General features: G+C 36.7%; 1 protein-coding gene across 2 annotated transcripts; it reads right to left on the reverse strand.

Annotated features, from left to right (window-relative positions):
- Positions 1 to 2,615: 2,615 nt before the first annotated feature.
- LOC111891429 (eukaryotic peptide chain release factor subunit 1-3) lies at positions 2,616 to 5,293 on the reverse strand. Of its 2 annotated transcripts, none has more exons than XM_023887483.2 (3): positions 5,139 to 5,293; positions 3,309 to 4,756; positions 2,616 to 2,928 (listed from the first exon to the last, which is right to left on the reverse strand). In XM_023887483.2, the coding sequence occupies exon 2, from the start codon at positions 4,740 to 4,742 to the stop codon at positions 3,429 to 3,431; it is 1,314 nt and encodes a 437-aa protein (XP_023743251.1). In that variant the 5' UTR covers positions 4,743 to 4,756; positions 5,139 to 5,293; the 3' UTR covers positions 2,616 to 2,928; positions 3,309 to 3,428. The 2 variants fall into 2 exon arrangements, with proteins under 2 accessions (XP_023743251.1, XP_023743250.1); XM_023887482.3 differs by having other exon boundaries at positions 3,309 to 4,759; positions 5,139 to 5,283.
- Between the last annotated feature and the right edge of the window lie 9,352 nt (positions 5,294 to 14,645).

Raw genomic sequence — 14,645 nt, forward strand, 5'->3', positions numbered from 1 at the left:
AGTTTTTAAAATTTTTGAATGAAAATTGAATGTTTAAAATATTTTTCATGCTTTAAATTATAAATTAAAATTATGTTTTATTTTGTCGGATCTAAGGATCCTGATTCCGATCTTGCAAACCCAAAAATAGTCCTACATAGGATCCCGATCTTAACAACCTTTATATATATATATATATATATATATATATATATATATATATATATATATATATATATATATATATATATATATATATATATATATATATATATAGGAATGAGTTCTACGGAAAACAAATAATTAGGGCAACATACGTTGGAACCAATAATCAAACCACACGTGTCCATTTCTTTATTCACAAGTAATGTATTGTGGAAGTTATTTATGTAGTTACCCTAAAATGATGTGTTGTCATGTTTTCATTGGTTCAAGCATGTGTTGCCCTAATCCTTCATTTTCTATATAACCTATATATATATATATATATATATATATATATATATATATATATATATATATATATATATATATATATATATATATATATATATGGCCATTGATAAATAGAAAAGCATAATAAATTTATTGAACATAAAATTGGGACCAGTCAACCAAATATATATTCAAAAACATAAGAAATAAGACTTGGTAACAAATGGGCATCGTGTGTCTTTAATAATTGATTTCATTTCAATGGTTGTTCCTGTTCGGTGGGCTTCCATAATCATCCATTATTATATCCACTCTCTTTTTTTTATTTAAAAGAAAAAAAGTATTTTGAGAAATAAGTAAAGAGACCAACTCACATTTCTATTGTACATGCTAAATAAATTATCAACACATAAGTAACTTTTGTAGATCCTTGAACTTGGAGAACATGTTTCACTCTACATAAGTAAATTTGATAGTTAGATAACTGCATGTGACATGTTAATAATATTTATGTCGATTTTGTATTTTCAAAAGCAACCAAATAGTAATATATATTTTGATCACATTTATGTCGGGTTTTTTTTTTTTGTCAAAACTATTTAAAGTCAGTATGTAAGCGTGGGCAACCAGGGTAACCCTCCACGGCCCAATAGGATCGAAGGCCCAAAATTAATGTCGATTGTTTACAAGGAGATCATGAGCTTCACAAAAGTATTGAATCATTAAAATATGATGCATCGGTGGCAGAAATTTCCCAAACAATTGAGCAAAGTGACCAAGCTTTCAACGGGACTGCAACTCTATCTCTCTCACTGTCACTATATGAGTATTCCGCTTACCGATTTGATAATCTATTTCTGACCCGTATTCTGAATATTAATTTCATGTAGTTCTATAAGTTCTAAATAATGATTTTTGAAATATGAAGTTTTAAAGTTCAAAGTCAACTAAGACTAGTTCCCGATTGTATTCTCTCATTTCTGAGTCTGAATCTAAAGGTAAATGAAGTATGTTAATCACTTAGTTTTTATTCTCTCATCTCTTAAGTTTTTAGATGTTTCAAGTTAAGCTTAGTTTTGAGAAAGAATGAAAAATATCGATTTGGGAGACACCACAAATATGATATGGATAGGATCAGTAATGAAGGTTAGGTTAATTTCAACTTTTACTTCATTGGAATATAACTATTTATAGTTCAATCTTAATTTTGTAGTTTTATTGATTTTTGTTGCATGATCACATTCTAAAAAGGATGAATTTTTATTAGTTTAAAGGGTAGTGTTGATCATTACACGAATTTGGTATAATTTCAAGATTTTGTTTGATAGATGTTCTTTATTCAATTTTATAGTCTATAAGTTGCAATTCAGTCTGGATATCCAAAATTGGTTGTATGATTATGTTTTTGTTTTACTTAGTTCTCCAAATTTTCGGAAACCCATTTTGGCTCCAATTGCATGGATACAAAAGCTAGTAACTTTGTTTGATGAAACTTATCTAATATGGTGAGAGATGTTATTGAAAAGGACAGGATAAAAACATCAAAGAAATGTTTGGAAGACAAAAATGAAATCTTATAGGATCTACTACGATTATTCAACTACATTAGTCTAATATAAATTTTTGGTATACCGTTTAATCCCAACATTTATTTTATCAACAGAAAAGTTCCGATTATTTAATTTTATACGATAATCTGTCGAAAAAAATAAATACTATTTTGCTACTTTAGGAAAAAAAATAATCAGAACTTCTTTTTCAAAAAATAAAATTGAGATTAAACCATAAACTAACCTGAAATTTTGAGACTATATCAAAAAATTCCCTTGAATTTCATTATTTGGCGCAATAAGATTGAAAGGTCATGTGGATAGATAACAAGTTTACTATAAAACACATTACTACTACATTAAACATCATTTTTACCATTTTAATTGGTTATAATTTAAACATGCATTTAAACTTGTTATTACATCCTAAAGTTATAAAAATCAATTACAAGTAACTTACTTAAAAATGATTATGATGATCTAAATATTTAAAAGAAACACATCTTTCGAAAACTTTGATTATCAAGATAGATGTAAAATCAAATAAGACATAAAGTATGAAACTAATTATCCAATTTCCATGGTTGCCTACGAAATAAAATATTCTCCATTTACGAGAAACACAAAACTAATAAATCTATAAAAAAAAAATAACCAAACAAAACCTAATTGTTTCCATCAAGGCAATTTCAAATAAGATGATACGAATCCATAAAAACAACCACAAGTTTCAAAAAAAAAAAAGATGGTAATATGAATCTCTACAACTTGAGATAAAAGTAAAATGACACTAATAGCCCCCAATCACGACCAAAACATAACATCAAACTATGTCTCGAAAGCCAAAGCTCAAATTGCAAATCCACAATTAAGGGCATACTTAAAAACATGTTGTAAAATCTCAAGTGCAACCACTAGAAGTTTGGGGTATAATATGTTGTTCATCCACGCTATTTTATTCCAACTGATTCAACACACAAAACAAAAAAAAGTTATTCCAAATGCCACAAAAATACTATTATTATTATTCCACATCAAACATTTTTATCCTTTTCTTATCTTAGCGTCAAAAACAAAAGATATAGAAAGAACGACCTAACTTTTTTTACATATTTACCGTTTTACCCTTGTAGTTCATCTCTTTTAGGAAAAAATCAACATATTATCTCCTATTACCTTCAATTTAGTAAGTAATGTTGGTAACACCTAAATTTCATTAATGATTGATTGCATTATATCAAACCAACCCTATGAAAACTTTGAAAAGTCAACATAATCCATCATACCACTAAACATCCACCATTGAGAGAGAGAGAGAGAGAGAGAGAGAGAGAAGATACTAACCTTTTAAGGAAATTGATGATCAGTGAACAAATATGGAGCTTAATAGACTGCCTGAAGAGTACCCTGGTGCTGATTCTTGGCTCCACCCCCTTGCACCAGCATCTGATCATTCATTGATTGCTATTCATCAGAATCATAGTTTTCTCCATCATCAGAAAGATCATCAAAAGAACGAATGTCAAGCTGATAACGAAGTATCCCACCAATTCCACCAAACCCTCTACAAAACTGTGAACCTTCTTGTGATTTGTTTGTCACAAACTCAAGTGTGCAACCAAATTTCTTATACTCATTAGCAAACCACTCGAGCAATGAAGTCTTTTCTTGAACTTCAAGTTCAGCATTTGTTTCAGGGTCCCTAAAGTTACTCTGATCAGCTTCTTGTTCCTTGTTCAGATGCTTTATGATGATTTCACTTGTAGCACTGTGTTTAAGCACGTATCGATTGATGTCAAGATTCTCCCACACAATGAGAATTTCAACAGCTCCCATCTCTAACGATTTCAAAGTGTCTTCAACACCAAAGACGTATTTACCAGTGTCTTGACTTATCTCTTCAAAGTACTTACCAATCAAACGCTTTTCTTGGATGAACTTCACGTTAGCAAGGATTTCAGAGGACAATTCGATAGCTTGATTGAAACCATTCTCTCCTCCATATGAAACATCAACCACGTTCAAGATTTTGGCTTGAAGACGAGGGTCAAACATGTCGGATTGACTCAACTCGGTTTTGAAATCAGCAGATCCAGCAAGGATAAGACCAGAAACATTAGGTTGACTGGTGGCAGGGTTGATGTAGAACTGTGTTGCCAGCTCAGCTGTCTTTCTCACATAGTTATGACGTTTCTCCATTCGAAGACGTGCAAATCGAAGAGCAGATTGTCCTCCTCTCCCGTGTTTCTTTGGTAAATCGACTGTGAATTTGTGAAGAACTTCCCTTGTGTTGCCACTCAAGGTCCCGAAAAGTGTCCCATTACCATCCATAACAATGAAACCAAACTTGTCATCAGATTCCAAGAGCTCGCTTAAAGCTTCTGTATGGAACTTGTTATCACAGAGATAAAGGGAGGCGTTGATTGGTTTGAAAGGTTCAAAATCGATTGTAACCTTCTTCTCTTTTCCATCATCAGTGAGTATGGTTCCAGTGTAGAGCACAAGTCCATTCGGGGGAACTTTGTTGTACAGCTTAAGCCTCTGTTGAGCAGATGTTATGGCGCCTAAAACAGATTGACGATTCACTCTGCTCTTGATATTTGAAGCAGTTCCAAATTCATCACCAAGCATCTTTGTGACCCGAGAAATTTGATCGCGTGGAGGCATAATAAGAGAGATCATACTTGTACCATTGCCTCTTGCAGCTTCCAGTGCCTTGATAAGCTTCTTGATCTTCCATATCTCTATATTCTTATCGGTTTCTTGTCCATCCGACATCGTGACGAAATTATCTGCTAAAAGAAGCAAACAGATATCGATTATTTGCAAAATCGTCACAACGCTAGTTCGATTTATTCTAATCGAAGCCGTATCGCGTATCCATATAAGGAGACACAGACCAGAATCCAGATCGATACATAACTTAATAACTACTACTGATTATGAATACGAATTCTAGTACCTTTGAAAACGAGCGATCTAACAACACGAGATTCGAGACGAAAAGTACAATACGATGACTTAAGAAACTAAAGAATGAACAGAATATATGAAACTATGGTAAAAAACTTAACAAATTGCAAAATCAAAAGAGTAAAGCGTATGAAGTTTAATCAAACAGATGCAATAACAATTGCTACGGACTGAAACAGATCTGGGGGAGAGAGTTCTTACATGAAGAGGAAGAACGTCTGCGGCAGCTTGGACTGGAGTCGGTTTTTGGATTGTGGTTGAAACCCTAAGGAAAAGGTCAATTTATGTGGAAGAGGAATTTGCAAAATAAAAATAGGTAATAGTTATCCATTAGCACCCCCGAAGTCTTGAGATATTTTAAATTGGCACAATAGCATTGAATGAGAACAACATTGATAAAAATTAAAAATATGAAGAAAATCGGGGCATATGGTGCTATTGATATGTATTTTGATAAAAGTCAATTTGTAAATGTCAATTAAGATTTAAGTCGAGTTGGATTATTTGGAGTGCAAAAAGTTTGATAGCCATTCTATAAAACTTATGGTATTTTGGAACTAATTATGACTTTATTCACATTAATTTTTTTGTTTTGAGACAAACAACTAAAATGGAAACTTTTTTTTCTTTTTTTAGTTAACTTTTTTTATTTAGCTTTTTTTTCTAGGGTTTAGGTCATTTTTGATCACTTAACTTTTGGTTTTGTGTTCATTTGGTCACTTAACTCTCTTTAAGTTTTAAAAGGTCATCAAACTTTTGGTTTTGTGCTTATTTAGTCACTTAACTTTTGGTTTGGTCACATTTAGTCACCTAACTTTTAAAATTGTGTTCATTTAGTCACTAAACTTTTAAATTTTTTCAAAAGTTTGGTGACTAAATGAGCACAATTTTAAAAGTTAGGTGACTAAATGAGCACAAATCTAAAAGTTAAGTGACTAAATGTGACCAAATTAAAAGTTAAGTGACTAAATGAGCGCAAAGTCAAAAGTTTGATGGCCTTTTAAGACTTAAAAATTGTTAAGTGACCAAATGAGCACAAAACCAAAAGTTAAATGACCAAAAATGACCTAAACCCAATAAACTCACATTTGGTGCTTTTTTATAGGTTTTTCTTTTCAATTTGGTTTTTCGGCACGGAGTGTTTGGAAATATTTGAGAGCTTCTAGCTTTTAACAAAACGTTCTGTTTTGAACAAAAAAGTCTGTTCGGCACTACAAGTTTCTAGCGTTTAGTTTAAACAAAACGCTTCAAATCCAAATGTTATTTCATGTAGCGTTTAACAAAACACTATAAGCTACAAGCTACCCGCTACAAGTTACACACTACCAGCTAGTTTTGGCGAACACGCCCTAATTATTTATGGATTATAAATTAACTAATGTGATAACAAAAGATATTCTAGTTCAACGGTATTAGGTGTTGTTCACTATTCTTGAAATCGAGAATTCAAGTCATGTATGAAACATATGTGGGGGTATGCCTTAGAGATTGTCGCTCATATCTTTAATCTAGTCCCAACTAAGAAGGTTGTCAAAACATCTCACGAGATGTGGACAGGGAAGGTTCCCTCGTTAACACACATCAAGGTTTGGGGTTACGAGGCTTTCGTGAGACACGAGACTCACGACAAGCTCGAACCTCGTAGTGAGCGGTGTATTTTCATCGGCTACCCACATAAATCCTTTGGATATCTTTTCTACAGACTGAGTGACAATGTTGTCTTCGTTGCGAAGAGCGGAGTCTTTTCGCGAGAGAGAACTCATAGGCCAAGGAGACAGTAGGAGGCAAATTAACCTTGAAGAGCTTCAAGAGTCAAGCGGTGAAGGACCCTCAAACACTCGCAATCAACCTGAGGAGGAAACTCCTGTTGATCCGATTGACGAGTTCATACCTCTGAGGCGTTCTAGTAGAGTTAGTGTTCCACCTATGTTGTATGGTTTCCATATAAGATACGAGGGTGATACATTTATCAGTGATAGCACGCTAATAAATTTGGATGAACATAACAACTACAAAGAAGTCATGGCAGGCCCCGAGTCTGCTAAATGGAAAGAGGCTATGGACAACGATATTCAGTCCATGTGTGACAATCAAGTTTGGAACTTAGTTGACAATGTATCGGGTCGTAAGACAGTGGGATGCAAATGGATATTCAAGAAGAAGACCGACATAGATGGGAAAGCACACACATATAAGGCGCGACTGGTTGCGAAGGGCTTTACTCAAACTCATGGAGTTGACTATGATGCGACCTTCTCGCCAGTGGAAAAGATTAATTCTATTAGGGTTATGCTAGCCATAGCTACATTTCATGATTTTGAAATATGGAAAATGGATGTCAAAACCGCTTTCCTTAATGGAAAGTTGGCTGAGGATGTTTACATGAGTTATCCAGAGGGTTTTGTCAATGCAAAGTATCCTAATAGAGCGTGCAAGCTTGAGAAATCCATTTATGGATTAAAACAAGCATCTCGCAGATGGGATCTTTGTTCCGATGAGAAAGTCAAAGAGTTTGGTTTTTCGAGAAGCGAGGATGAGTCTTGAATGTATGTCAAGGCTAGTCGGAGTACAGTTAGCTTTCCGGTGTTGTATGTGGATGACATACTTCTCATAGGAAATGACATCCCGACCTTGTAGGAGGTTGAGTCCTGGCTTGGGAAGTGTTTCGCTATGAAGGACCTCGGAGAAGCTGCCTATATTCTGGGGATAAGGATATTGAGAGACATGAGTAAAAGACTAATTGGACTTAGTCAAAGTACCTACTTGGATAAGGTGTTGAAAAGGTTCAACATGATGGATTCCAAGAAAGGTGACTTACCCATCCAAGGCAATACCAAACTGAGAAAAACTCAGAGTTCGAGTACAGAGGCTGAGATAGTTGAGATGAGTCGGGTACCATATGCTTCCGTAGTTGGTTCGATCATGTATGCTATGACTTGGACTCGCCCTGATGTGGCATTTGATTTGAGCATGGTCAGCAGATATCAAGGGAATCCTGGTAAGGCTCACTAGAATGCAGTAAAGAACATTCTTAAGTACCTGCGATGGACTAAGGATTGGGTCCTTACCCTCGGTGGGAGTGATGACTTGAGAGTAATGAGGTATAGTGACGCCAACTTTCAGACCGACAAAGATAATTTCCGCTCCCAGTCTGGTTTGACATTTACCCTGAATGGAGGAGCAATAACTTGGAAAAGTTCCAAGCAAGAGACTGTAGCTGATTCAACATGCGAATCATGTTGGATTAGGTGTCTAAGCCCATAACTATTATTGGTATGTATTCGATCCGAGAGTAGCATGGTCCATTTGGGTTGCATATCATCAGGACAATTTGTTAGGATGGACTTTTGAGAGAAGGTTATTTATGGTTTATTAATATATTATAAGTAATAATATATTAATATGAAATCATATGTTTTAATTAGTATTGATCAAGAATTAATTTTGAATTAATTTAGTGGTCGAAAGAGACTAATTAAATCTATAGGGACTAATTATGATAATTAGTTATATTTATATGTGTTGGGGTTATGATCCATGTTGGACCAAGTTTATGTACGGATACATAAAGAGTTGGGCCACATGAACCATGGATCATAAAACCCATGGGTATGGATTTGGGTTATATCCATGACCCTAGAAATCCCACATATAAATAGATACTTCATTGCCCAAAATCGCCACTTGTATCTTTTTGAAGTTCATGGTGTCTTTTGTGTGCATGGAATTCTCTCTCAAGTTCATCATTTGTCCATGGTGTGTTGTGATTCCATTTGAGGCTTCCACACTATTGGGGCTAAGCTCTTTAAGGCCAAATACAACAAGACTTCAAGCTCCATCAAAAAGGTATGTCATGCTAACTAGTATATTATATTTTTATGTTAAATGCATGCTAGTTGTGTGACAACCCGAAATTTATTCAGTCATTTTTAACCCCTCATTCCGTTAATAAGCCTCGCTTTATTAAATTGTCCGTTAACCTTTTGGACTGGTTAATTAATTTGGGACTTTTTAAATGACTTAGTAAGGGTTGAAACAAACTGGAAACACCCTCATTAATCCCTTGAAAAGTTATAGTTTCAACCAAGTCAAAATACGACCATTTAATTGGGTGCGACCAAAAGCCCCGTTTAACGTCAGTATCGGGTAGATTCCCACTGAGCCACAAGCTCAACCCCTATATAAGGGGGAGTGGACTCCATTCACACTCTTTCCACTCTCTCTCTACACTCTCTCTCCACAACTTGTTTTCGAGCCAAAAATGCTCATTCTGAGCCCCAAACTAGTATGTAATATATCCTAACTTGTTGTGTAGCTTAGTTAACATACAAATTCGTGTTTAAAACATCAAATAGGGGCAAATCCATGTGTTTATGGCCCAAGAACATTCTTGGACCGTGAACACCCTTAAGTGGGGTTTTTAAGCCCCAAAACCCCTCTAAACTACCCCTAGGGCTTAGATATGACTTGTGGACTTACACCTTCGAGCTTAGAACACTAAAACCTTGCATTTTGGAGAGTAAACATGAGTTTACGGCCCAAAAACAGTCTTGGACCGTAAAACCCTCTTCATAGGCCGTGAACACCTTTTAAGGTGTTAGAAATGCCCTCAAACACCTCCTATGGCCTTGGAAAATGTCTAGAAACAACCACCATTAAAGTAAAGGCATTAAACATCAAATACTCATTGGACATAGGAGTTTACGGCCGTAAACCCCCCTAGGATTGGTCCATGGGCCGTAAACTCCCAAAAGGTGGCCAAATGATGCCCTAACACCCCCATTTGACTTGGAATAATGCTTGGAACTTTATACTCTATCATTTAAGGCTTAGATCTATGAAGGAAATGACCAAGTGAGAGTTTATGGCCGTAAACTCCTTGTTTAGGGCCGTGAACTCCTCAAATGGTCCATTTATTGCCTTAAACCCATTCATATGCCTTATATTTGGACCTAGCCTAATTCTATGAGTGATATAAGACCATTTAGCATCCTAGAATACCCCCACCATGAGTTTATGGCCGTAAACTCATGGGGAGTTGGTCTTAGGGCCGTGAACTCTATAAAGAGTTTACTCTTGAAGAGTAAACTCCCTATCTAGGTCATACATGCCCTTAGATGTTACCCGGGACACCCCTAGCACTTAATCAAAGTGTTTTCCACACATTAGGATGTGTATACGTGTTTAATTAGTATTATATTTACTAATTGTATGTAAACATATGTCATCATATGTTAATTGGTCACTAAGTGTGTTCAACTCTTTACTTGACACCGAGCACCCAACCGGCACCCTTCGTTCGATCCACTTACAACAGGTGAGTTCATATCCCTGAATTAACCTTTTAAATGTTTTTACATGCTTTTATGGGGGGGAATACAAGTTAAAACATGCCAGCTATCATATCAATCACATGTGATTGATAACCCGCATGCACAAGGATTTATTACATTGTCAGCTGTTTTACCAAGTATGATACTGTAAATGGTTTTCCAAAACGTCTTTAGTTGTTAAAATCTTTTCTCAAATTGTCTCTCGCGCTGTATGTTACTTCAAAATCAGTTACAGCAGTATTTTAAACAAAGGTTTTCTTCACTATATTGTTTTATCAAAAATTACATTCAAAACGTGTTTATGAAAGGTTTTCAAAGGATTTCTAAAGGTCTTCAAACTTATTTTACAAAAGAATACCAAGTCATGATTTTCTTAAGTGTAAAGGTTTTCCAAAGTGCTCATCAAAGTTTTCTTCCATGTAACTGATTTTCTTAAGTCATGATTATACTTCTACTTCGTTAGATACTACTACTTCGTTATGCCTCTATTTCGTTAAATGCTCCTACTTCATTAAACGCTTCTACTTTGTTAACGCTTCTACTTCGTTAAATGTTACTGCTTCTACGCTTCTACTTCGTTAATGCTACTACTTCGTTAAATGCTTCTACGTCGTTAAATGTATGTCTGTACTTGTATAGTTATATAAATAATGTTTAAAGGAGTTAGGAATGCTAGTTCGCCCTATTTCCTTTTCCTCGTTTGGATGTGGTCTGGTGGGATCGGATATCCGTCCGAAGGTCGTTTAATCATTAATTATATATTATGTATACATGTATAGACATGAAGTTTTACATCGGTCAATACATGTTCCTTGGGTAGCAAGGACGCCCTCCTACTCGTCACTCATAGATCAGAGACACTAGTAACTATTATAGAAATAGTTAGAAAGCTCTATTCACTCTTTCTAGCACGAGAATTCCACAAGAGTCAGTTCACACGCGAGTTTATATCATTTCTCCAGTGCCTCTAATAGAATTCAGAATCCGAGATGCATCTTCAAGACACGGATCTCCCCGTTGTCGAGTTGGTAACCAGAGTCTCCTGTAGGGAGAGCGGGCATTGTGTGTATAGATCTATACAGGACTGACACCCCCGCACCCTGACTGCTAGCTACAATCCACGACCTACCAAGACAAGGGGTGACAAATGTCATATTTACACCGACGCTTGCAGGGCGTCAAGTACTCTAGTGTCGATCAGTATGGTTACGAGTATCTCCATGTTTACCTTATAATTCATGGCCTTAAGGTAACGATAATTAGCATTGTATGATGGAAACACACTCTTAGAATTACTCTTTGTTTTAGGCCTTGCTAGTTGTATCTTTCATTTGATACTGTCTGGGGTCTGTGTTTCTTTGTTTTAGACCTTGCTGGCCGTATCGTACATTTGATACCGTATGGGGTCTGTGTCTCCTTTTGTTAGACTGAGCTAGGCGTGTCGTCCACTCGATACTCTCCTGGAGTCTATGATTTCTTTGCCTCAGTCAGCAGTATTTTCTGCTGAGGCATATGTTATTATCCCTTATATTTTACTAGTGATATTCTCCTACTTTCTTTAAAGTCAAATACCGTATTTTGGGTAATGATAGTATTTCAGGGAAAATTTCTCTTTAAAACATAACACTGTCGAGTCTTGGTAGAAGACTGCTTTTAATTAGAAAATATAGGATTTTCTGGAAAGGAATCTAATACACTATAGACTCTAAACTACTACTTTTATAAAGTTATTTTGGATAAAATACTTACTTACACAAATGACACTAAATACTTATGAACTCACCAACATTTATAAAAATGTTGATACTCGCTTTCAAAATAACTTGTATTCTCAGGTCAGCAATAGACATGTACATCCCATGAGCTTTTGGTGAAGACAGTTTTGTACCAAGCTGCACTTATATTATTACTTGTATTACTTTAATGTCTCTATGAAATGTAAACCATGTAAAACTATTACTATTAATGCAATGGTTGTTGTACTTTGATTACTATACTGCATATGTTGTGATACTTAACATGACGTTATCCACTCCAGAACGTTTCCGTCGTTTCGATTTTGGGGTGTGACAGATTGGTATCAGAGCATTTTTTTTATAGTGAGCTAAGTATATCAATTCATAAAAGATATACAACCTATAAATACATAGGGATAAAACACTCTGACCAAGAATTATACTTTAAAATATAACCATATTTTACCAAAGTATAAGAACATCCAGAATCTAAACACTCGAACACAAGTATCACAAGAAGAACAAGAATAAAAGTATTCGGATGTTGAGCATTACCGTCAAACCTGGGAAGTTATGTAATCGTAAGCTGGAATAAATGTAACCTGATCAACTACATTTATTCGAGATGCGATGAACGTGCTTGGGAGTGATAGTGGTGTTGCAACAAGTCTGAAACTTACCAACTAGGAATGCTAGAGCCAAACATAAAGTTTAAAATACTATGGGAGTATTTTGGAATACTAAAAGACTCACATTAATCCCATAATCATATTCAGAAGTTAAGAAACAAACAAGAAATTAAAATACCATAGGGGTATTTTAGGATCCATAGATAACCTTATGTGAAGAACTAAAAAGATCCTTATTGATATACCTACAATTACAGAGGGTATACTCCCAAGGTTATATATAATAAGGATCCCATAGACTTAGAATGTGTGGTTTCGCTCTACTTCCTTTTCCTCGTTGGGATGTGGATATAGAGTAATATCACATTTTCGAAGGCCTATCTGTAACACCCGAGATCAGAAAGGTCAAGAAAAGAAAGGAAAAACCCTAAGTTGAAGAGGGTTGACTCGTCGAGTCCAGGGAGGAACTCGGAGAGTCGGAGCGGGATCCGGGTGTAAAGCAATTGACCGACTCGGCGAGTCGGCAAGTGGACTCGGCGAGTCAGGTCTGGGTTTGGAAACCCTAATTTCGGGACTTGGTACCCTATTTAAGCATCTTATTCTCTTTCCTAGGGCTCAGTTGCGGCCCTATAGTCCAGAACCAGAAACCCTAAGCCTCCATTGTTGCTCATTCAAGCCTTCTTGCCTTTTTGGGTGATTTGAAGGAAGAAGGAAGAAGGCACACATTGGGGATTCAAGAATTGGCAGTAGATCCAGAGTTTGTGAGGTCTTCCAGAGCATTTGAAGGTAATGAGTCGTTACCTTCCCTCTTTTGCATATAGATCAACCTTTATCATGGAATTTGGGGCTTTTAGGACAAGTTCATGAACCATTTCGAGTTAGAAGCCCAGATCTGAAGTTGCTACTTCAGATCTATGTGTATCTTGGCCTAGAGAATCATAAAGCATCATTCTATGGGTTGATTGTTGAGCCCTTTTGTCTCAAACCCTAGTTTATAGTGATTTGAGCCTAGATCTCGTTAGCTACACGTAAAGTTTGCCACTTTACGTAAGGAATAGGCTTTAGAAGGGTGGATCTACAGTTTGGAGCCCATGCATGACTCAAAAGTCCTCTACATGTATGTAGATCTGAATGGACTCGGCGAGTCCTTCGAGTGGACTCGGCGAGTAGCTTGAAGATGAGGAGGAACTCGACGAGTGGGATGAACAGCTCGTCGAGTCGGATGAAGTTAAGCATGAACTCGGCGAGTTGGAAGAACAACTCGACGAGTTGGTTGAAGATTGCCTTGGACTCGGCGAGTCTATTAGTGGACTCGGCGAGTCAGGTCGCGAAACCCCAAACCCTTCAAGTTGAGACTCGAATCAGTGAGTCGAGTGGTGACTCAGCGAGTTGGACAGGACAGGACTTGGAACTAGTTGGACTCGACGAGTCATAGACTGACTCGGCGAGTCGAGTCGCGAATAGAAAGACCCTGAGCATATGAACTCGGCGAGTCATTAGGAGGACTCGGCGAGTAGGGTTGACCTGGAAGGTTGACTTTGACCAGGATTTTGACCTTGACCAGAGTTGACCTAGTTGACCTTTGGAGGTCAGTTGGACTAAGTGTTTTATGGATATTGATAGCTCGGAGAGCTAGAGGAGCAGTGGTTCGGGAGATTGTCGGGTAGCATCCAGAGGTTTATCAGCAGAGCTCAGCAGTTCAGGTGAGTTTCCCTTCAGTAGGAACGGGTCTAAGGCCACAATGCCGGCCCGTTCAGCTAGCAGTGGTTTTCGGACTACGGTCCGATGTAGTAGTTAGTATGTTTGATGCCTTCGTGGCTCAGACAGGGTTTATGTGGTTATGCTAGTTGATATGTTTATTCTATGTTCAGCCAGCTTCGGACTTCGGTCCGATGTAGGGGACAAGGTCCCAGTCAGCTTCGGACTTCGGTCCGATGTAGGGGACAAGGTCCCAGTCAGCTTCGGACTTCGGTCCGATGTAGGGGGCAAGGCCCCAGTTAGTCCGGACTT

This window comes from Lactuca sativa, chromosome 6 (assembly GCF_002870075.4).
Source record: "Lactuca sativa cultivar Salinas chromosome 6, Lsat_Salinas_v11, whole genome shotgun sequence".
Classification (NCBI taxonomy): domain Eukaryota; kingdom Viridiplantae; phylum Streptophyta; class Magnoliopsida; order Asterales; family Asteraceae; genus Lactuca; species Lactuca sativa.

What these genes read in the sequence shown, in the direction of transcription:
- LOC111891429 (XM_023887483.2), bottom strand. Translation starts at nt 4,742, where the DNA reads ATGTCGGATGGACAAGAAACCGATAAGAATATAGAGATATGGAAGATC.